This window comes from Anabrus simplex, chromosome X (genome assembly GCF_040414725.1).
Source record: "Anabrus simplex isolate iqAnaSimp1 chromosome X, ASM4041472v1, whole genome shotgun sequence".
Taxonomy (NCBI): Eukaryota; Metazoa; Arthropoda; class Insecta; order Orthoptera; family Tettigoniidae; genus Anabrus; species Anabrus simplex.
Window position 1 is genome coordinate 198,035,224 of NC_090279.1, and position 23,866 is coordinate 198,059,089.

Below are 23,866 nucleotides of genomic sequence, written 5' to 3' on the forward strand. Positions count from 1 at the left end.
TGCACTGCATGTGTTTCACTGCAGTCTGTTAGCTTATTTGAACAAACTTTCTTTTTACCCTTGTAGTTTATTGTAGCACAGTGTAATGGTCAGCACTATTAGCTGCCGTCCTCGGAGGTCCAGATTTGATTCCCCATACTGCCAGGAATTTAAGATTGGGTATGTGGTTAAGGGTACATGCAGCTCACCTCCATTGGGGGGTGGTTTCTGGAAAGGAAGGAAGAAGATAAATTTTATCTTAGCACTGATATAGACAGGTTTTGCGCAGCACTGTATTGGGAAGCTAGCCCCTCAATTAGGATGCAGTCCCGTTAATTGCCTGGTTTGGAATAATAAATCAGGGAAGATCTTCAAAGTTGCCGATGGTGTGGTTGGAATCCATTGTCTTGCAACCGCTAGTTAATATGAAGGAACTATGTGCCTCTGCATTCTTCTGTTAGCTCTCTGTCCCCTTTTGTTGCAACAAAAAATATTATTGCTGGTTCAGTTAAAAGGAGATTTGACACCCAGGGACCGAGCGAGTTGGTTGTGCAGTTAGGGTCGCATAGTTCTGGGTTCGAACCGCACCGTCAGCAGCCCTGAAAATGTTTCTTTGTGGTTTCCCCATTTTCACACCAGGCAAATGCTGGTGCTATACCTTAATTAAAGTCCCCCTGTGGGTGGGGGACACAGATGACTACACCCACGGTACCCCCTGCCTGTCGTAAGAGGCGACTAAAAGGGGCAACCAATGTATGATGAAATTAGAGCCATGAGAATACTTGTGATTAGTACCATTACGTGCGGAACACTATGGGTCGACGTTATTTGCGACTGGTACCACCTTGCGAGGAAAACAATAGTAGGTCTACGTTACATAGGAGCAGTATCATTATGCGAGAAACGCTACAGGTCTGGATGTTATTTGTGATAAGCCATATGTATTCCACTGGTTGGTTCCACTGTATTCAGAATGGGTCTGTGTTACCTATGAGTAGTACCACTATGTGAGAAACACCACGGGTTTGGCTGGCGCCCGTGATAAGTATCACTATGTGATGAAAACCACAGGTCTTCATTGTCCGAGAGTAATACCATTATGTGAGGAACACCATAGGTTTGTTACCTGTGATTAGTACCACCATGCGAGAAACGCCATCAGTCTATGTTGCTTGTGATTAGTGCCATTATAATGGGTTGGTGACATGGATTTTGGACCCCTTTTGATAATAAGTATCATTGCATTATCATGAAGGCATTATGAATTGAATCCACTGGATGTTTTGTTTCATGATCATTTTTTCATCATTCGTTTTAGATGCTAGTCAGTGGATACATTTTGAAGTCTTAACTTTAGTTTCGTTCACCTCTTTCCATTAGGGGCTGATGACCTACGTGTTAGGCCCCTTTTGAACAGGAAACATAATGATCATCTTAATTAAAGCCACCGCCACTACTTTACCATCCTTGCCGTGTCAGTGCGATGTTAAACCACTGGCAAAAAAAAAAAAAACTACCAGGATAACTTCACACAGTATATAATATGTTCGTATGACTAGAACCAAGACATTAGGAACTCTGATGAAGAAACTGTGGTATTGGGTTTGTCTTTGTCAAAAATGCTGTATCAACCTTAAAAATTATTTCATCTTTTGTTATACGTGTGTTGGTGATGGAATATAGCAGCAGTTTAAGTACATGTGCTAATATCAAAAGTAATAGAGTCTGGAAGTTTCAGGCATTTATTTTGGCTAAAATAGGCAGGCAAATAAGTAGTTAAAATTTGGGAAATAGGCATTTATGAAAAAAATGGGTGGTTTAATGAAAGCTACGTAATGCACATCTCCATCACATTTTACTACTTAATCTTACATCCCCCTGTGGGTGGGGGTGATAGACTAACATCCCCTCCAGTTGTAATAAGCGACTAAGAGGGACCAGCGCCTCTCAACTTGGGAGTGTGGGTTGTGACCACGGTTCCCCTAGCTGAGTCTGACGTCTCTTCCACTTGTGTCAGGTTCCTCACTCTTATCGTTCATACCCGAGCCCCCTTGTTTAACTCTTGTTCTTTTCTGACCCCGATGGTATTAAGTTTTCGAGGCTTGGGGAGTTTTTCATTTTCACGCCCTTTCTTTTGCTGATACCTTCATTTTTCAAAGTGTCAGACCTCTTCTATTTTCCTTCTGATTAGTGTTCTTCCTTTTTAAATGATAACCACCACCACCACCACTTAATTTTAGGTAGCAGGAACGGGACCTGGCAACCCTCTCAACCATATTTAGCTTGTGCAGTGAGTTTTCAGTAGAGATTTGTTTAATATTAAAATATTGTTTCTGTAAATGTTATTTTTTATCTATAAAGTTAAAATGAAATTGTCTTCTTTATTATTAACACAGTACATTGGAATCATATTTTCTTTTCTTTCCATTGATTCATTTTAATGTATAATGTACCCTGTAAATTCTTAGGGTTATGGGTGCGATAAATAACAGCAGAAAATATCCACAACCACTCTAAAGGAGGCGAAAAAAGAATAAAGTATCAAATAAGCAACGGAAGCTAAAAACAGCAAAATAAAAACTGATCCTACTGTTCCCAAAAGTATGGAAACAAGTTTGTCTCTGACACTTTGAAATGAACACCCAAATAAAAAAAGCATTTTGCCTAACTTCTGGGCTCTAATAGTGATAGTGGTAATAATGGTATGGCCTCATCTACCATGGGCAGGCAGAACATGATTTTTTTTAACAGATGGCAGAGAAACAGATTGAGTGATCTGTGGCTGAGATTTAATTAATTCTGTTGGGTAAACACTAAATGTTTCGTCAGATGTTTTACACTTGGACATCTACGGCATCGAGGACCAAGCGGACTTTTTTGCCGCTTTTCAAAACTCTGACTGGCTGAACCTGTGATTTTGAGAACTGGAGTCTGACACACTAATATTAGCTGTGTTATAAAGTAATTTTGATAGCTAATTTCAGAAGGGCTCCCATGATGATGAATATATCGAAGCGTGAGATATATAGGATACCTGAACTTGATTCCATAGTGTAGATATGAGAAAAAGAAGCTGTCTAGTTGTCCATTATATACTGAGCAAGTGGTTGTGCATTTTGGGTCATGCAGCTATCAGCTTGCATTCGGAACGTCGTGGGTTCGAATCGCACTCTCAGCAGCCCTTCTGAAGATGGTTTTCCATGGCTTACCATTTTCACACCAGGCAGCTGGTAGCTTAATTAAGTCCCTAGTCACTTCTTTCACACCGCTAGCCTTTTCCTGTCCTATTATCACCATAAGACTGTCGGTGCAATGTAAAGCAAAGTGTAAAAAAGTAATTAAAATATCCATTATATCTCAACAAATACAATAGTTAATAGAATCTCCATATAGGCCTATACAGTATGCTGCAAAACAAACAATACTGAATTTACAAACATGTTCTGAATATTAAGACATGTCATTATAACATGCAAAGTAACAACAGCAAAACCTGTCTATGTCGGTACATCTCATTTTCAAAATGTGCAGTCTCGCGTGTCTTACATTGTTCTAATGCTCCTGTGGATTTCCGAACATGTCAATGAACTGAGGTTGTTGCAAGGACACAAAAAAGACCTTCTTCTCGTAGTTTGGGAACATTCCTTGAAGGGTCGTCTTACCGGAAAATGATACTTTCAGCATGCCCCATATGTGGGCATCTGGAGAGCGGAAAGGGTACGGGAAATTAAGCAATCTTCATAGTGTTGATAAAGAAGGGCAAAGGATTCCCTTGCGATGTGGACTGTAGCTCCATCTTGTTGCATCAGTTGTCATTGCAGTGGTTGGTTTCCGGAGACATTGAGTGCCGTTTGTTTTGCTGCATACTGTACATTGTTTTTTCCTTGCACAACTTTCTTCATATTAGATCTTGTGGCTTTTATGTTGTGTTTGTAGAGCTGTTGATATTGGCTTTTAGTGTTTATAGAATGGTTTTTGGTATTGGTCTTTATGCTCTTTGATCTTTTGTTCATAGAATTGAACAAGAACCCTGTGGAAGGGTTTTCAGCTGGCTTGATAGATGACAACGATATATACAGATGGGAAGTGCTTATTATTGGTCCCCCAGATACCCTATAGTAAGTATTTATTATACAGCTTGTCAAATTCTTGTTTATTCCATAAGTGAAATATTCATGTCTCTTGTTTTTTGTCTGTTTTATAGTGAGGGTGGCTTTTTTAAAGCACAACTACATTTCCCTAAGGAATACCCACTCCGGCCGCCTCGGATGAAGTTCATAACAGAAATATGGCATCCTAATAGTGAGTTGTTGATACTGGTTTTTAGTGTTCATAGAATGGTTTTGGTATTGGTCCATATGCTCTGTTTTGTTTGTTTGTGGAATTCAACAAGTGTAAAACTGAATAAGTCATGTTTTCAGTGAACTCTTTCTCTTTTGGTATTTCACTATCTATTTTCAGTTTCTTGAGAAACACAAGATATGTGATTACATAATTGTAATATCTTTTGTGGACACTAAATTTTGGAAGAAGTTAATTATTACTTTTTAATTTTATTTTTACATCTGTATATGGACTACGGAGACAGAACAGCCTCTCGTTCAGTCTTTAAAGTGGTTTTTTTTCCTTGAATTTTCCTTTCCTGATAGAGATTATTCAGCCTCTGTCTACTTCTTAGCCACTCTTCTGCAGAACTCCTTCGCTTTTCTCAGATCCTTTACCCTGTGACTTACATCTTAAAAATTCACTCTGCCCCACCTTCCATTGCAGTCTTCACTTTTTTTGCAATTCACGGTGTACTTCTTGAAGCCAGGGATATTGCTGCTGCATACGGCTCTAATCGCCGGCCCCATGGTGTAGGGGTAGCATACCTGCCTCTTACCTGGAGGCCCCGTGTTCAGGTATTTTTACCGGGACCTGAGGGCTGGTTCGAGGTCCTCTCAGCCTACGTGATTACAATGGAGGAGTTATCTGTCAGTGAGATAGCGGCCCCGGTCTAGAAAGCCAAGAATAACGGCTGAGAGGATTTGTTGTGCTGACCACTCGACACCTCAATCTGCAGGCCATCGGGCTGAGCAGCGGTCACTTTGTAGGCCAAGGCCCTTCAGGGCTGTTGCGCCATGGGGTTTGTTATATGGCTCTGATTGGCAATAGTCCGTTATATATTTGGCATCTTATAACATATTAACCTCTCAGGCTTATGCAATGACTAAGGTCATCCTCAGTGTATAGTGCTCTACAACGTGCCTGACGACTTCAATTTTTTCCCCCTGCAATATCTGATTTTCTGTTTGAGTATGAATATTTGTCAGTAGATGGCACGTCAGCTCTATTTCTCGACTTCATTGCTGTGCTTCGCAATTTTGTTTGCCGTTTATTATTTCTATACTCTTTGCTCTCTTCTTTCAAGTGCTGGCAGCTTATGTGGATCAGCTGTAGCCACCTTGGCGGTGTTGAAGGACGATGAGAAAAGCAGACTCGCATTGGAAAGTAATTCTAGGTGGTGATGGAGAAAGTGGTCATTTTGAAATTGAATCAAGTGATAGCAAAGATATTGAGGGAAATTTTAAACATGTGTCACAGCCTCCTGTTCATGAAGAATGGCAAGAAATAATTGATGCAGTTAGCAAACTTGAACGAGTTCCATCTCTTATGACTGAATGCAAACAAACTTGTAAATAATGTTTGATCATTTGAATTACTTGTATTGTACATATATATGTATCATGACTGTGTTTTGGCTAAAGAGGCTCGCAAGATAGGACTGCGTAGGTTGAGCAAGTGGACACGTAATGATGCAGATTAAGTCAGAATGTTGCTGGCATTGTATATTCTGATTGTTTCTAAGAGAAGCTTAACAATGTATTTCACTAGGAAACCTCTGCTGCAAAACCCATTTTTCCAAAACTCTGACGTCCCCAGTGTTACAAATTTATCATTATCCTACAATATAAATTACTTGTAAATGATCATAATCTATTGATGAATGGCAAACTAAGATACTATAATGCAATAGTGAGACTGTCAGTCCTGTACTCAGCACAGTGACTACTTCCAACTAAGAAGACCCCACTAAGAGCCCTCAAAGTACAAGAAAGGAAGTTCCTGAGAAAAATATTAGGACCAAGGATCGTATCAGATGGAAGGTGATGGTACAAACCAAACACCAAAAATCCTGATGGATGCTATCAGGAGGAGACGGCTGGCTTTCTATGAACACCTGTATAGAATGGACTCCTGTAAGATCTTCAAAGCAGCCAGCAAGGGTAAAGAAGAACTTATTAATGATGTCATAATAATTAACAGAAGTAACTACCGTTTAACTGTCAAAACCAGACCCTTCCTAACGTCCCTTACAGACGCTAAATACAATGAGACCGGGAAATGGTCCGAGGAATGCAAGATAGATTTCAACAAGAAAATGAAGGATTACTGGGCCAACAAAAAAGCTCAAGGCACCAAGAAGAAAGCAGCAGCCAACACCAGAAGCGGCTAACATCAACACAGATAAAACACGAGCACTGTGATCCTCAAGCGGCCCGAACAAACTCAAAAGGATAATCGTATGGCCTCTGCTACTGTGTGCAGACATTTTTATATAACTTCATCTGGCGTCTGTTTGTCAGTTTTGAAGTTCCGTTTTACTCTAGTGGGAGAGTAAACCTAATATCTCCTGTGCACCTGTGGCTGAGTTTTAATGAATGTTTTAAAGAGTGCTTGATTAAACTCCACGTTTACAATACCTTCAATATATTTTTTAAAAGTATTATAAAGGTGCTCAAGGTTTGACAATATGGATTATGAAGTTCATTTCTTCTTTTGTTTGGTAAAGACCAAATTGTGACACCAAAGATCTTTTACATGCCGACATCGTATGACGTAGAGTGTCAAACAGGTATTTTTCAGCCCTTCAGAAATCAGACTACTTCTGCCGGTTATGAATCGCTATCTTGGATCCGGAGGCTGACACTACCACTAATCCACAGAAGCCACTTAAGTTACTTGTATTTTGAGAAAAGTTATGCTTTGAAGGGAAGTTTACTTAAGTTCTAAGTCACATTTGAGAGGATTAACTTCATAAAGAACAATAAATTACATATTATTTTCATATTTCAACATTTTGCAAGTGATCCAATCATATGAATTTACATGGTTATGCCATACATTTCCCAGCATCCGAGTACAATTTACATGTATTACGCTGCTCCTGGGAGTCTTTGTTTAAACCAGACAAACCACAAGGAACTCCAGATACATAATGTTGTGTGTTTCAATTCTCTTGGAGGATAACTTTGTTCACCAACCTGTCTGTCCCCAGTCTATATAACATCAGTCTTCTGATATTCCTTCAACAGTTCATGGAACTCGTTTGAAATTTGAATCCATCTCTAGCTTAGGCCCATGAATTCTTGCAAAGAATGTTGTTTCCTTTTTTCTCTGTTTCCAAAATTCCCATTCTGATTGAAGTTGGTTGCTGCGTATAGGCATTCTGTCATGACTGCGGTATGCTAGTGTCGGTACTTGACTCAATAGGAGGGAAATTTCGATTTTTACGTCTTGAGACAGCCTGAATGCTATCTCTTTTTTTTCTCACCCTATCAATGGCAGCTTTCTCTTGGGTGTTTGGAGATAAAATTTTGGACCTACTTGAATTTCTTGGTCCTTTAAATAGGGCATTTCTGAGATTGCATCTCATCTGTTCAGATTCAAATTCTGTTTTCTCAAAAGAGATTTTCAGACCTGCTCTCTCTCTCTCTCTCTCTCTTTTTTTTAAGGTCTCCATTATAACCGTCGTTCTTCATTGTTTAGAGCCACCTAAGTAACAAAATATAAGTAATCATGTTCATATTGGTCTGTATTGACTATATAACTTGAGAAAAAAATAGATTAATCACCTAATCAATTCACAATATTATAATCTAAGAAGATAATTTATCAAACAAAAGTGGACATGTTTCGGCTCTTGGAGCAATCATCAGCACACAAACGCTTAACCCTTACCCCTTGAATTAAAGTTCTTTGTGTTGTCTCCACTGCTTGTATTTAAAATTCGAATCTTTATCTTATATGACCTGTATTCATCTTTCATTATTTTGGAAATAGCACTTGCTCTTAAATGATGTATTTAGACTATAAACGTTTACAAAAAGCTACACTGGAGCAAAAAAAAAAGCAATATGTGTAATTTAAGACCAATTATTTTACAATTTTATTATTATTACCATCGTTATCGTTTCATTAGTAATTGCACTGAACAAATTATCAGTAAAAAACAATTAAAAACTTCTAATTCAGTCTCTGGTTTCATACCTTGCAGTGGTTTGAAGCCTGAAACTGCTGAAAACGGCAATTCCTTGAAATTGAGATCTGTTTATTTATAATTGCGCCAGCCGTCAGCATCAGCCTCATATTGTGTTACGGTGCGAAAGCCAGCAATCACCGTTCACTTGTAGGCACCGCCAAATGCTATTAGATAATATTCTTTAGGGTACAAGGAAGGATTAAAGGTGCAAAGGTACTGGGGTTTTGTGCAATTACCTGACATATACAACGTTAAACAGTATACTGTATATATGACCAGGAGAGCACATGGAGTCCATGTTTGCTTACTGTCATGTGAGCCTTCGCTTGCGTTAGTGTACTGGACATAGCTGACGACTACACTGCCATCTAAATAATTGATTTTTGACTGACTGTCACATAGTATCTGGTGGTTACAAAGTTCTATGCTGAAATAAAAGATGGCAGTACAGTATAGGATTGCGCATTTTGTCGGCTAAGAGATGGCAGATGAGCGGTGGGCGATACAGTGTCGCGGTGGGCCTCGCCTGACACGACCGGAAAGGGAATATCGTAATGTCGGGCCTCCCCCAACACACGAGGAGTAAGGGTTAAATAAACACATTTGAAAGAAAGTGTTGATGTGATGTAATCAGATAGGTTTTTTTTTTTTTTTTTTTTTTTTTTTAAATTCTTCCTCTCTGGGCCTGATAGCCGAGTGATATTCTTTCTCACTGACTTCTCACCGGGGCGGCCTCTAATCACAGTCAATGCCTGAAGGATTTTTGAGATGAAAAGTCTTGACCCAATGGTTTAGAATCCACCTAAAACTGTAGGTTCCATGGCTATATTCACATATTAATTTTGCATGTAGTTTGAACTAGGCAGGGGATTGATTTTGTACTCTCTGTGGGGTGAATCGCATTTGTCTTACTCGCGACTGTGCCTGTCATACATCAGTGATATATTAGCGCATCCAGGATTCACTGTGACAGTGGGTTGATGCATGTATTGATTTTAACGGAGAGTGTTTTGAACATTTGATGTAAGAGTTTCATGTAGCAAGCTGGTACGTTCTGTTCCTGTGTGTTTCTCGGAATTAATGTACTACGTAGAGTTGTAGAAAATGAGTTCTAACAGGGAAATGAAGCGTGTCCGGACCAGTTTTCATATACGGTGAAACCTCGTTAGTGCGTTCCTCGTTAATACGTTTTCCGGCTTAGCATGTTGTAAATTCAAAGTCCCAATTCTCATTGTATTAAATCTAAATAAAAAGTACCTCACTTATCGTGTCACGAATTTTCGTCATTACCGCTTAGTACAATCGCATTTTTCCTAGACATGAAAAATGTTACTGTATTTATCATCCTTTCTGAAAGAAACGCGATTTCCAACTCGGGTCAGAGCCGTCGCCACAGTTGCGTTATTATGGGAAAAGGCCTTTCTGAACTGCCGTTAACCTCAGGAATGTTCAGTTATACTTGCTAGTTAGTAGCAAGATGGCTGAAGCAGAGAGAGCCTGATTGTGCTTAGTGAAGTGTAGCTAATATTTGTCGTGTGATAGCCTATTTATGGATATGGAAAAAATTGTAAAATTCCTTAATAATGAGGACAAAACTAAAATTTGTCCGAAAGTGGACTGACTTAAGCGCGCATAGGTTGTGAATGTTGAAACTCCAACCTTCGAGTTTTAACTCGATCACTCAAGTTGATCGAAGTTTTGTTCCATTCTTTGTTTTGTTCGATTCAAAATGGCAGCCAAAGTCATTCCTCACTCCTCGCAGTTGCAGATGGTCGAGTGTAACCTCCAATACATCATCTAAGAGTGTGACAAGAAAATAACATTTAATAACCCGCTGCTCCAAAACAAAAGGCTCGTACTAACATTTCTATTAGAAAGAGTGTGATCTACAGCAATATTTCATTATTTTTGTTGGGCCCTGTGTACAAGTTTCCATATTTGTTTCACACCTTTCAGTGTACTGGTACTTGTTAATTTATAATCCCCATCAGAAAAGGTTTTCGTATTTGTTCTCTCGTGTTTTTCGTACCTTTTTAATACTTTCCTCTTGTCTTTAGAAATGGTAAATAGGCCTATAGTTTACATTGTACCCGCGGATTCAGGACGTAAAATGCCCTCGTGTCAAAAAAAATTGTATGTAGTGTTTCCATATCCCTGTTGGTAGTTTTTATTTTTATGTTCATTAATACGTTTTCTTGATTAACAGTTTACTTTTCCTTGTCCCCTGCAAAAATGTCTTAACGAGGTTTCGCTGTAATATCTTTTCTTTTTCTACATGTGAGGAATACACTGATCGGCCAGATCATTCTGATCACCTACTTAATAGCCGGTGTGTCAACCTTTGGCACAGTTAACAGCGGTGACGTGTCTTAGCGTGGAAGCAATGAGGCCTTGGGTATGTCGCCCGAGGGAGTTGGCACTGCATCTGCTCACACAAGTCACCTAATTCCCGTAAATTCGGGGGGGGGGGGGGCAATGAGCTCTGACGCAACGTTCAATCACATCCCAGATGTGTTTGATCGGGTTATGATCTAGTGAATTGAGGGCCAGCACATCAATTGCAACTCGCCACTGTGTTCCTCGACCCACTCCATCACACTGTTGGCCTTGTGACATGGCGCATTATCCTGTTGAAAAATGCCACTGCCATTGGGAAACTTGATCGTCGTGAAGGGGTGTACGTGGTCTGCAACCAGTGTACGATACTTTTGACCGTCATGGTACCTTGCACAAGCTCCACTGGACCCATAGATGACCATGTGAATGTTCCCCAGAGCATAATTGAGCTGCCGCCAGCTCGTCTCCGTCCTACAGTACATGTGTCAAGGAGCTGTTTGCCTGGAAGACGACGGATTCTTCACACACACACACACACACACACACACACCCATCGGCATGATGAAGGTATAATTATTCATCAGACCATGCAATGTTCTGCCACTGCGCAAACGTCCAGTGACAGTGGTCATATGCCCATTTCAGTCATAGTTACCGATGTCGTGGTAACATTGGCGCGTGCATGGGTCGTTGGCTGCGGAGGTTCAGCCTTAGGAGTGTTCGTGCATTGTGTGTTTAGACACACTTTTACTTTGCCCAGGATTAAAGTCTGATGTTAGTTCCACCACAGTTCGCTGCCTGTCCTGTTTTACCGGTCTGCCCAGCCTCAACGTTTGGACGTGGTTTCACCTTTGTTTCGCCACTTGTTGAAAATGCTCGCCACAGCACCCCTCGAACACCCAACAAGTCGTGCAGTTTCTGAAGTGCTCGTGCCGAGCCTCCGGGCCATCACAATCTGCCCTCGGTCAAATTCTGATAGATCGCGCGCCTTCCCCATTCTACTCATGGACAGCACTCTCACTGATACTACATGCACCGTGCGTGTCTGACTAGCAGTCATTCCTCGTCACGTGACGCTATCACCTAGATGGGTGTATATTGATAGTAGGTAGGTGGTCATAATGTGGCTGATCAGTGTATGTCCTGAAAGTTTGCCATAACCTTATTGTTACACCTTGTGTAAATGTTACCAAGAACAGCATCTAGAAGAGCACTGCAGTATTAAGAGTAGTTGTGAAAAGATTTCAAGGTCACTGTATTAACATAAGGATTGTATTATCCATATATATATATATATATATATTAATTTATTTTAAATATTAAAAACTTAGGTTCTTCAGTCTGTCAAAACTAATGAATAAATAATTCTGAATTTTTATATATGAATTAGTTGACTGAGTTGAAAATGAAAAGGAATGGCTTCAAATATGACAAATTATATTTTTATGGTAGGTGAAAAACTGGATCCATGGGAGACGTTAACTTGAGATTGATAGTGCTGGAGGAACATTTTGTAGGGTTGTTAAAAATCCTCATATGGAACTAGAAAGTGCCACTAAAATGCAAGTGAACAATTTACTCAACTTATTACAGCCAGTTGTGACTTATGGTAGTGATAGTTGGATCATGAGAAAGAAGGATGATGGGAGAATTCAGACAGCTGAAATGAAATTTGCCAGAGCCATGTTTGGAAAATATAGAAGAGAGGAAAAAAATCTGTAATGAAGATATCAGAGACTTCGCTCAAATTGACACACTGCAGGACACAGACTTGAGAGGATCGATGCTAGTTGAATTTTTTTTTAAAAATGCCAATTTTAGATGAAAGACTGAAGACCAAGAGGATGGCCAAGAAGAAAATATGTGGATATAGTGAAAAATAACATTCAGCAAACGGGACATGACTGGGAGATCATTGAAGAAGGAAAGTCGAAAGGCAGAAGTTGGTGGCGGGGCTTCATTCGCTGACCCGTCACATAGATAGAATGTCAGATACGTACGTACCATATGTATTGCTGGAATAGAGAAATGAGCAACTGAATTGGCACGTTGGCTATGGTATATATGGTGGGAGTTGAAGAAAATGCCATATCTCCTCTTACAGTAGAACCTTGATTATTTCTCTTGATATTCTCACCTTTTCATTGAGCAGGAAACTTATTGGCTGCTGTTTAGACCAGCCTACTGAATGTAATTGATCCTCCAGCAACACAGATAGCCGTAACAAAGGGTGACAGAAATTTTAGTCCTAGAGGTGCAGGAGACTTGAATAAGGAAATTCTATTGTCTTCAAATAAATTAACTCTTAGAAACTGGTTTGTGAAAACATGCCGCCTTTGCTATAAGCTGAAAATCGCGTAAGAGTAGTGACCCTGTAGTTTTTTATAGGCCTCTAAATATTTTGTCCTTATGTATATCCCTGAGCTAAGCACGGTGTTTTGAAGGTTCTTTACGTATTGGTTGTTGCTGTCCTCTCTTATTTGAGGAAGAATACATAATGTTACATTCGTGTATTGGGTATGAACAATGTATATGCATGTTCTAGTTCTGAATTGTTTTTCTTTGTGGTCATTCCAGTTGAAAAGAACGGTGATGTGTGCATATCAATCTTGCACGAGCCTGGCGATGACAAGTGGGGTTACGAAAAAGCGTCAGAACGGTGGCTCCCAGTTCATACAGTGGAAACTATTCTCATCTCAGTCATATCGATGTTGGCCGACCCTAACGATGAGAGCCCTGCCAACGTAGATGCCGCAGTAAGTATCTTATCTTTCTTACAGTCCCCTTTTCTTTTCTAATCCAGAAAAGTAGTCTTCAGATATGCATTAATGCAAAAAATATTTTTAAGAATAGAAGATTTCTGTTTCTTGTATTAATAATGCCATATTTACGCCAATAATCCCCGCATATTTAAAAAACTTAAGGCACAAAATTGGGGTGCGGGTTTTATTTGCATCAAGGTAGGCAACACTCTACTGGCTCACCTAGTTTTCAATGTTGGGTATACAGTTATGCCTTCTGTAACCACAGATGTAAGAAATCAATGTTAATTGGATGCAGTAATGGATGGAACTTAGAATATTTTGTGACTCGGCAAGGGTTTGCATTTCTGAATTACGAGTTGGTGGTTAATTCGAAATCACGTAAATCGAAGTCGATTTTTCCGTCCCAACGACTTCGAATTACTGAGGTTTTACTGTATCGTGAAAGTAACATCCAAATTCGCTGGTATGTCTCTTGCACGAAAAGAATTATCCACCACTGGTCACGTTACTATCCGAGTAAAATGAGACCGCGTGTGAGAAGTGATTTAGGCTGCTCGTCCACTGGAAGAGACTACACGCAATTGCGAGATGAGGCGACCACAGGCGACTTTGATTCATGCGACTACACGTGACTGGGGTTGTCCACTGCAGGCGACTTTGCGCGGCTGTCAGTTGGCATCTGCACTCCGTACAGGTCTGTGTGTGTTTCTGTAGTAGACGTTGTCAAGTTACTTAACATATTAAATATTCTGTGAGATGGATGATGAGGATTTAGTTTACATACTGGAGAGTCCCTACCTGATGAGGCGTCGGAGGAAAAATCGCAAAAGAAGACATTGATGCTGGGTAAACCCAATACTAGCTAAAAGGAAGCCAGTGGAAGAATTCAATCATCTGCACAATGATTTGGACAAAGACCCCCAGAAGTTCTTTGATTATTATCGGATGCATCCAGAAACGTTTCACTATACGTATTTTGAATGCAATAGAGCCAAAAATAGCCGAAACGTCAAACTTCAGGGAGACGATATCACCTTGGGAACATTTAACTGTGACATGAATAGTCATTAAAAAGTGTTGATATATATTTTTATTTTCTTTGTTATCTTTATTTTTATTTTTTATATTTATATTTATTCAAGAATCAAAGATTGAATTAAATATGCAATTTAATTCATCAGTGTAACATACAAAAACGAGAGAGAAGCACACAATCCATAAGAAAATAAGTAAAGAGGGTTAAACACAAATATAAAATCTTTAAATTTAATTTGAAAAGTCTCTTAAGTGGTGTTTTCAATTATACTCTCTTTTTAGTTTGTTGTATCTCCACAACACATATCACTTTAAATACTTTAACACGAAGTCAATGATGCACTGGAAAAGTTGCCAAACGATTGTCGTAAGCCCACATCTTTGGAGCCTGATGCCGCTTGGAGAGCTTGTTTCGGGTGTTGGTTCAGTGGTCCAGGACTGCGGGGATGGTGTGTACGTATGCGGAGATGGCGTGTGCAAAGAAGTGTTACGTAATTCATCCTCATCTATAAAAACTTGCTGGAGTTTATTTCTCATGGTGAGTTTGCGATTCTCAGGAAACTTCGTGTATGGAAGGAGGCATTTTTCATTTCATTTTAATTTTATATTACAACAGGAACTGTGTATATTCTCGCATTGAAATTATAAAAATATATTATAAATAATAATAATAAAGTTATTTGTTTTAAACCGCAAACTAAATTTTAATGGTTTTTGGAGATGCCGAGGTACGTGAATTCTGTCCTGCAACAGTTGTTTTACGTGCCAGTAAATCTACCTACACGAGGCTGACATATTTGAGCACCTTGAAATACCACAGGTGAGCCAGAATCGAACCTGTCAAGTTGGACCCAAAGGCCAGCGCTCTACCGTCTGAGCTACTCAGTCCAGCATATTATATAAATAAATAAATAAATAATAATTTAATAAGAGTGCTTACCATTTTCAACACCCACATCCTCTTCAACCTTCGACCATAGTTTGCGTTGTATATTTCGAGAATGATAGTGTTTATCTTTCATATTCCATAGTGGTGTTCTTTCACAAACTGCACTTATCAACTTTTCACTATCTACATCCATGACAAATGTAGTAACGATAAAAATAATGTTGCATATGACGACGACAGACAACTGGATGCTTGCAGGAACCGTGGAGTACAGGCGACTGCACACGGCAAATCCCATTCGAGTGGGATCTGTCTGTTGTCGCCTGTAATCGTGTGAAGTCGGCTACTCGAGGTCGCTTGCAGTGGACGCGGTTCCGTAACAATCTTCGCTTTGGGATCAGTCGCGCTTGTACGCACGTAGTTGCCTGAGCTCGTAATCTTGTGTAGTCGTTTCCAGTGGACGAGTAGCCTTAGACGTGGAATGTGACAAATTTGTAAGTAATTTAGGAGAGGATTCTAGTAATACAAGAGACAATGAACCTTCCGATCTGCAGGGAATTGAGCCTATTGCAAGTTCAGACTAATGAAATGCCTGTCACGTAAGTAGGCCTAACCTCATGGCAAATATATTTTATATCAGGGATAATGTATTTTTATCATCTCAAATCTGTTCACGGAAAGCAGTTATATCCGTAAATTTACATGTTCATATTTGCGTAAAGACCACGTGGACCTTGTGGAGTGATACGCAGTGTTTGTTTATGCGTATGTTATTCTTGCTATGGAAGGAATTTTAGTACATTTTTTTTTTTTTTCCTTTTCAAAATGAACCTTCCTAAAATTAGGGTGCGGGGATTATTCATGTAAATACGGTAATAAGAACCTGGATTTACGTGCAGAATCCATGATCTCTCGTATATACATACCGTATTCTCCGAATCGAAGAAGACTTTTTTTCTTCTCAGAATTGCATGTGGAAAATCAAGGGTCATCTTGCATTTGCGACGTAACTAATGAACATCACTGGCAGCTACCACAGTAACCACGTTGCTACCCTTCACACACACACAAAACTCGTTGACCATCAGCATCAGTCTGTTTCCTTATCATACATCACTAACCGTGATAGCCGGTTGTACATTTGTACGGTTCATACTTTCTTCTTCATATCTGTAAAAACTCTAATACAATTGATAGATCCTTACCATTGAAATAGTGGATTGCAATTTGTAGGTTTTTCTTTTTAAGTTCAACTTATAACCTTAATCAATAAAATATGCCTGATATTTAAGTTTATTTGGTTCTTAGGCCATTCAGAATTGTTTATACATGTGATACATCTATGTAGTAATTAGTACATAAATATGATGTGTGATCTGTTAGGTCTGCTCATTTGGTATAAATCACTGTCGTTCAGTCTTTGTTCGCATGCGGCCGCCATTACGTGCACACTGCTGTAGAGTCAACACAGCTGACACGATTTGAAAGGAAGAATATTATGTGTAGAGCTTTAGTTTGCTGCCATTTATATCTTTCGAGGACTATACGAACCAAATCTTATACTGTAGTGTCGATCAACACACGAAGTATGTTCGTTTAGTAGAATGAACGACAAAAACTGGAGAACGTGCACCGTGCGGGCTCCGTTCTCCGGAGTAAATGACAGCCTGTAGGATGTACGGCCTTCGACCTCAGTGTATTAAAGAATGCGATAATGATATAATATTTGAGTTATGCTTTTCAGAGAATTTGTCCCAATATTTGATAGTACATTTAAATGCATGCTATTCCGGGGAAAATACATACTGTAAAAACTGCCATCTTCAAAATTAGGTTTCGTTCTAGGTAGGGTACTATTTTCACAGGCATGTACTGTATATCGCCCATGGTCTTCAACTTGAAAGGTCTGCACCAGGCTTCTCCGGAGGCCCATACATCAATATCATAATCATCAAATTATATGTTACCTATGAATTAATTCACAAGCTAACATACTGTATATTGGTGTAGGAAAATTATCCCTCATGAACATTTTCATTACCAAGCCTAGGACTATGTCCAAACGTTTTAATTTGGCTTATACAAAATTATTTGCAATACATAAGCTTCAAACACACCACTGTTATTTTCCAATTCATCTATTTCACCATCACCTGTTGGATTAGTTATTTCCTCTTTTCTGAGACATTTTGCACCATCTTTATTGCTACATTCATAGATGATACATTACATTCTTTCACTTTTCTGCACTGCACCTTTGATTTGTGAAAATAGAACAAAACTGGTGTCAAGTGCCATCTAATCACAGAGGTTGTTATGGCGTAGTAACCACAAACATTTGGCTATAACTCAGCCTGTAAAAGTATTGGGCAGGAATTTAAAATTAAATCATACGTTCAAGCTCGTAGAAGTTATAGGCTTGAACAATTCTGAAAGAATGGAAGCCCATAGAATTTACAGATGTGGTCATTAGTGTGTTAACATATTGACTGCCAGATTTTTAAATGGCCATTTAACTCTTGATGCCAGCTGTTTTTTTTTTTTTTTTCTTTTCTTTTTTTTTTTTTTTTTCTATCTATTGTGTAATTTCTCACTTCTGAAATAAAATGATACTCTCAATCTAGTAGAAATAAATTAATGAAACTTACAATATATTATTATTATTATTATTATTATTATTATTATTATTATTATTATTATTATTATTATTATTGGCCACATTGAACCACTTGAGTCTTCCATGTACACTTTTTTCTTTGAAGGTTGCACTGTTTGATTCTTCTTATCTACCCGGTACTTCTTCATTCTGATCACAGTGTTCTTAATTCGTCTGAAATCTCTACAGGCATTCTGTGCATCATTTCAGTTGAAAACTTGTTTCTTTAAGAAGGGTGGTAATTTTATTCTTGTTTTCCACATCTGTAATTTCGAGTCCAACTGTTTTGAGATCCTCTTGAATTTCTTTGATCCAATGCCCTCCTGTCTTCTTTCCCAGATTTCTTATCACTAGTTGTCATAAAATTCTGTTTTCTGGTAATCGTAAGATGTGAAAGAAATGAGATTCTTTTCTTCTTCATCGTGCTGGTAACTGGGTCAATCTCTCGATAGACAAGTTTCATTGGGGAGGATTATCTAGACTCCTTCAACTTGGTACTTTTTATTTATTCAAGTTCTGATAATTCTTCTTTCAGTTTTGAGGAGCTGATCAGTTCTTCTTTCATTTTTAATTTGGAACAAGGTTTTGCAAGCATAAGTGGCTTTGAGCAAAGTTACAGTTTTGTAGTGTCTATTGACAAGCTTTTTTATTTTAATTTATTTTTTGTATATATATAAGTTGACCAGGTTAGAAATTGGTTTATTTTTTTGCTTCTATTTATCCATGTTGCTTTCTCGCTTACGTTGTGCATAATGATTTCTCCAAGCTGTTTATATTGTAGGGCTTTTCCTCGTGGTGAAGCTTACAACCTGACTTTTCATTCCTGTTTACCATCATATTATTGTGTGCTGTCAAATATCACAACTTTGTCAAGGACTTTCTGCAGTCTGTCATAATCCTGCAACTTATTCTTTACTTCATACAGTATTAACATCTGCAGAAAGCCTTATCTGTGATTTTCATTTCTTTACTCCTGACATTTTATATATAGATGCTCGGGAAAATATTCAGGTACCTACAGGCAGACAGACTGAAATGTGTGGGAGCACAATCATTTAACCCTCTCCCTCCCATAGCGTAGTAATGCGTAGCGCGAAAGTTTAAGGTCTCCCGTCCATAGCGTAGTAAAGCGTACTTGTACTTCTAGTCTCATGTATGAGCCATCTATCAGCCGATAGACAAATGTAACTTACTATTACTAGCATGTGCACTTCCTAGAGACCAAAGATATTCGTTTTCTTCTTTTAAAACCTTAGCAGGCGTATTAGAACACAAAATACGGAAGGCAGTGACATATTGTAAACAAACATGTCGACGCTTAATTCGCGTGAAAATATTTTATGCGATAACGACATTGAACGTTTGGTGAACGATAATTCTGACTGTGAAACTGTTAGTAGTGGCTTAAGTGAACTCAGTGAAGTGGATAGTGAAAATGAAAGTGACGATATTTCAGGAAATGACGACGTACACAGATTGTAGGCCTAACTTTCAGTGGACAAATACATTCTTAGGTCGAACCGGCGGACTTGACTGAAGAGGTAGGGCCTTGCCATTCTCTTCCTGTGGGTGGTACATTAGAGTATTTCTCCCTTTTATTTGATGAAAACATTTTCGATTTAATTGCCCAGAAAACGAATGAGCATGCTGCTCACTTGCAGCGTAAGAAAGGTATAGTTGATACGAAATGGAGGAATACTTGTATTGAAGAAATAAGGGCATATTTTGGAATATTAATCTATATGGGTATTGTTGAGCTACATGACACACATATGTATTGGTCAGATCACCTTGTGTCTTGCCCTTTAGTAGTTCAGGCAATGCCGCGAAATCGCTTCAAAGACCTGACAAAATTCTCAACCTTGTGGCAGTATTCAGAGAAATCTATAAACCAGAAAAGGAACTTTGTGTTGATGAGGCTAGGATTGGTTTCAAGGGTAGGTTAGGTATAAAACAGTATATCAAGTCTAAACCTACCAAATGGGGGTTGAAAACTTGTGTTTTGGCAACAAGGTCAGGTTATACTTTAGACATTGATCTCTACCTCAGAAAGAAACAAAAGAGGAATAAAGATTTGCTGCTAGGTGAACAAGTTGTTCTCGAATTGAGTAGGAAATACTGGCGAAAGTATCATCACCTATATTTTGATAACATTTTCACTTCACCAAAACTCCTGTCAATATTGAATGACAATAAGACTTATGGTTGTGGAACAGCGAGAACTAACAGAAAAGATTGGCCCTTACTCTTCAAAAATACCAAAAGCCTGAAGATGAAAAGAGGGGATTCTAAATTTATGCAAGCTGGAGATGTCATTGCCACAGTCTGGCATGATAAGAGACGTTGCTTTCCTCAGTACCAACAGTAACCCTGCAGTTTTTTTTAACCTTGAAGAAAAAACGGGGCATAGGAATGAAAGAATTGATGTGCAAGCACCAGAAATTGTACACAACTACATGAAAAATATGGGTGAGTTGACCGAAGTGATCAAGCACATTCATATTACGAAGTTGGCAGACCATCCATGAAATGGTGGGAGTATGTCTTCTATTTCATTATAAACATTGCTATAGTGAATTCATTTGTTGTATTTGACCAAAGTAATAGACCCTGCACCAGTAGACATGGAACAACACAGCTAAAATTCAGGACGCAAATTTTCAAACAGCTGATTGGGATTTTCACTTGCCGCAAACGAGTAGAAAGAAAAATAAGTCTTCCTGACGCAACCACATCTCCAAAACAATTCCATTCCATAGTGAAAATTCCTGCTAGGGTAAAATCGTGTGTGAAATGTGCTGCTGACAAAAAGAGGACTTTATCTGGAAGAAATATGCGGTCAGCCTTTATGTGTAAACAATGCAACTCGTTTGTGCAAATCCGATTGCTTTCTATTGTTCCACCAACAAAGAGGAGTTGAAGTTATAAATTAAAATCTACAATGCACCCATTTCCTATATGTATATACTGTTGACTTTTATTTGGTGAAAGAATCATATTTCTATGTTCATTAGTTTTTGTACAATATACATTTTTATAAATGTGTGCATTATCATAATGATGGCTGAAAACAATTGCTTTAATTCTGGGGAAAACATGCATTTTAATATGGGTAGGAAAGGGTTAAAGTAATAAGATTAATTTTTATTTGTATTGAACTGAGATTACAAAGCTTCAAAATGTTTTAGGATCCACCTTATTCGGTACTATACAATTTGTTGTGTAGATGTAAATTTACAACATATTACGTTTATTCACTGCTAGTTTCGACGCTATACTGCGTCATCAGCTGAACAGAGGCATTGGAAAATTGGCAACCATATAAATAACATCAACATTAACATTATCACAAGTTAAGATCTTATAATAATACAATTAAAATGAATATATATTTAAACAGATAGTGTTTTTCATTTCTTCGACTTGTTCTTCAATGACTGCTGGCTGTGGTACAAATGTTTCATTTGAAATAATTTTGGAGTGGATCCATGTACTGTAAAACATCGCAAATTCGGTCTGTGGGCGGACTATACTTTTTTCGTATTTCTGAAATACCGCTGTATCCATGAAATGGATATGTACAGTGAAACCTCATTAGTGCGTTCCTCATTAACACGTTTTTTTGCTTAGCACGTCATAAATTCGATGTGTGCGTTTGACAGGCTGAAAACTTTTTGTTACACAGACACCAGTGTCGTGAAGATGGCAACACGTTGCAACTTAACCGACGTTGAGCGTGGAATGATCATCGGCTCATGGGTCACAGCATTACGGAGATTACATGCATATTCGGGTTTCCGGGGTCAACAGTGTCGAGGTTGGATCTTCAGTATTGCAGAGAGAATGTTACCACCCACGTAAACTGCCTCACGGGAGGACCACACGTGTTTAACGAATGGACATCACGTCGCCGCTGCAGAACCATGCTGGGTGCTCAACGGACTACTGTGTGTCAGATCACTGCCCGGTTGGATGTTGGGAGTCAGGAACCCATTTCTACCAGGACTGTAAGGAGGCAACTGCACCGCATAGGCTTCACCAGCAGACGACAAACTTGTGTCCCTTTGCTGACACCTCGACACAGAGCTCAAGGACATGCATGGGCCCGCGAACATTGGCAACAGTGGCGGCGTGTGGTGTGGTCCGATGAATCCCAGTTCCATTTGTATCGAGCTGATGGACGCGTGAGAGTGTCTCGTATGCCCCTTGAAGCTATGGATCCTGCGTCAACAAGATTGTGTCCGGGCGGAAGGTAGATGAGTTCTGGTCTCTGCAGCATTTTACGGTAGCAATTAGGCCCCATTGTCCAGCTGCAGGGAGCACTGACAGGTGTGTGTAATGTGGATATTCTTTAAGACATCTGCTTCCCATTCTGGCCCTAGAGTACTGTGATGGAGATGCCAAGTTTCAACAGGCCAATGCACCATGTCATGTTGGTGGCACGCAGGTGGTTGAAAGAGCACTCCAGTGAAGTTATGACTGGATTGGCCCTCCAGATACCCTGTCATAATCCAATCGAGCATTTATAGGATGCTCTCAATGCTGGTGTACTGTCCATGAACCCTGCACCAACTACACAAGACCAGTTGCGGGTAGCCGTGCAAAATGTGTGGGTCCACATCCCTTCAGTCGATGCCTCGCCGTATTGCTGCCGTTTAGTGGGCTCGCGGAGGAGCAACTCGTTATTAATATCACATTCAGGGCCGAATTCATAGACAGCACTTATACATAAGTGCCCTTTATAAGCCAGGTTTTATTTCATATTACCTACTTAAGTGTCCCACTTATTGCTACAAGTGGACCTCCCACACACACTTAAGTGACTCACTTATGTTGCAGTAAGATGGAGGATAATGATTTTGCTGAATATGTTGCATTTCATTCACAGAATTCTTTCCATGCACGACAGTAGAGATGGAAAATCCTATCAATGTAATGTGACCAACAATTTAAAGGAGGTTTCATATTAGTAAAGTGAGAGTTCCGAATATTCTTGTTTCTTTGATTGAGAGAGTGAACAAAACCTCTAGAGAACTCGCTGTCTCACCATTAATGAAGATATTTTTTTGAGATTTTATGCCATCTCTTAATTTCAGGTTATTATTATTATTATTATTATTATTATTATTATTATTATTATTATTATTATTATTATCATCAGCAAGCAGCAGCATCACCATCATCATTACCGGTATTTCACTTAATTGGAAACGTGTTACAAGTTGATAAGTTATCAAGACAGTAGGCCTATGGAACAGTAAAGAACTATACTGTCTTATGACGCAGTCTCCCTCCGAAGGTTGGCGATCCAATTGATCATGGTTACATGCGAAACGGCAGCACAGAAGATTTCTATTGGCGTATGTCCATACCACCGCCGCAGGTCTTTCAGCCAGGAATTTCTCCGTCTTCCCACAGATCTTTTCCCATCAATCTTCCCTTGAATGATCAGTCGGAGAAGTTCATATCGTTCGCCTGTCATGGTGTGCCCGAGGTAGCTGAGCTTACTGTCCTTGATGGTTATGAGAAGCTCTTCTTGTTCAAGATGTTGAGGACTTCTTCATTCGTCTTCTTTTCTACCCAAGATATTTGGAGTATTCTTCTGTATAAGTAAATTTCTGAAGATTCAATCCGCTTCTGCAATAAAGGGCTGAGCGTCCACCCTTCGAAACCATACAGAAGGACAGGAAAGACATAACGTAGCATTCGAACTCTGAGTTGGAGGTGGAGTTCTCGGCTGGTGAATAAGGTCCTCATGGTATTGAACATATGTTTGCTTGTCCAATCCTGGATAAGATTTCACATTTTGAATCACAATGTTGGTTCACTAGAGTTCCAAGATATTTGATGGTAGATACTTGTTGGACGATGTTGTAAAGGGAGGTCTGTTTTTGTGTTTTCGA

General features: G+C 39.2%; 1 protein-coding gene across 2 annotated transcripts in view; it reads left to right on the top strand.

The window, feature by feature from the left end:
* The window catches only part of LOC136886011 (ubiquitin-conjugating enzyme E2 G1), a 65,615-nt gene that overhangs the window by 20,498 nt on the left and 21,251 nt on the right, over nt 1-23,866 (top strand). For both annotated transcript variants that reach the window (XM_067158722.2, XM_067158723.2), the window contains exons 2-4: nt 3,995-4,097; nt 4,184-4,281; nt 13,196-13,374. In XM_067158722.2, the coding sequence (XP_067014823.1) occupies nt 3,995-4,097; nt 4,184-4,281; nt 13,196-13,374 (380 nt within the window). The remainder of the gene's footprint in view (nt 1-3,994; nt 4,098-4,183; nt 4,282-13,195; nt 13,375-23,866) is intronic.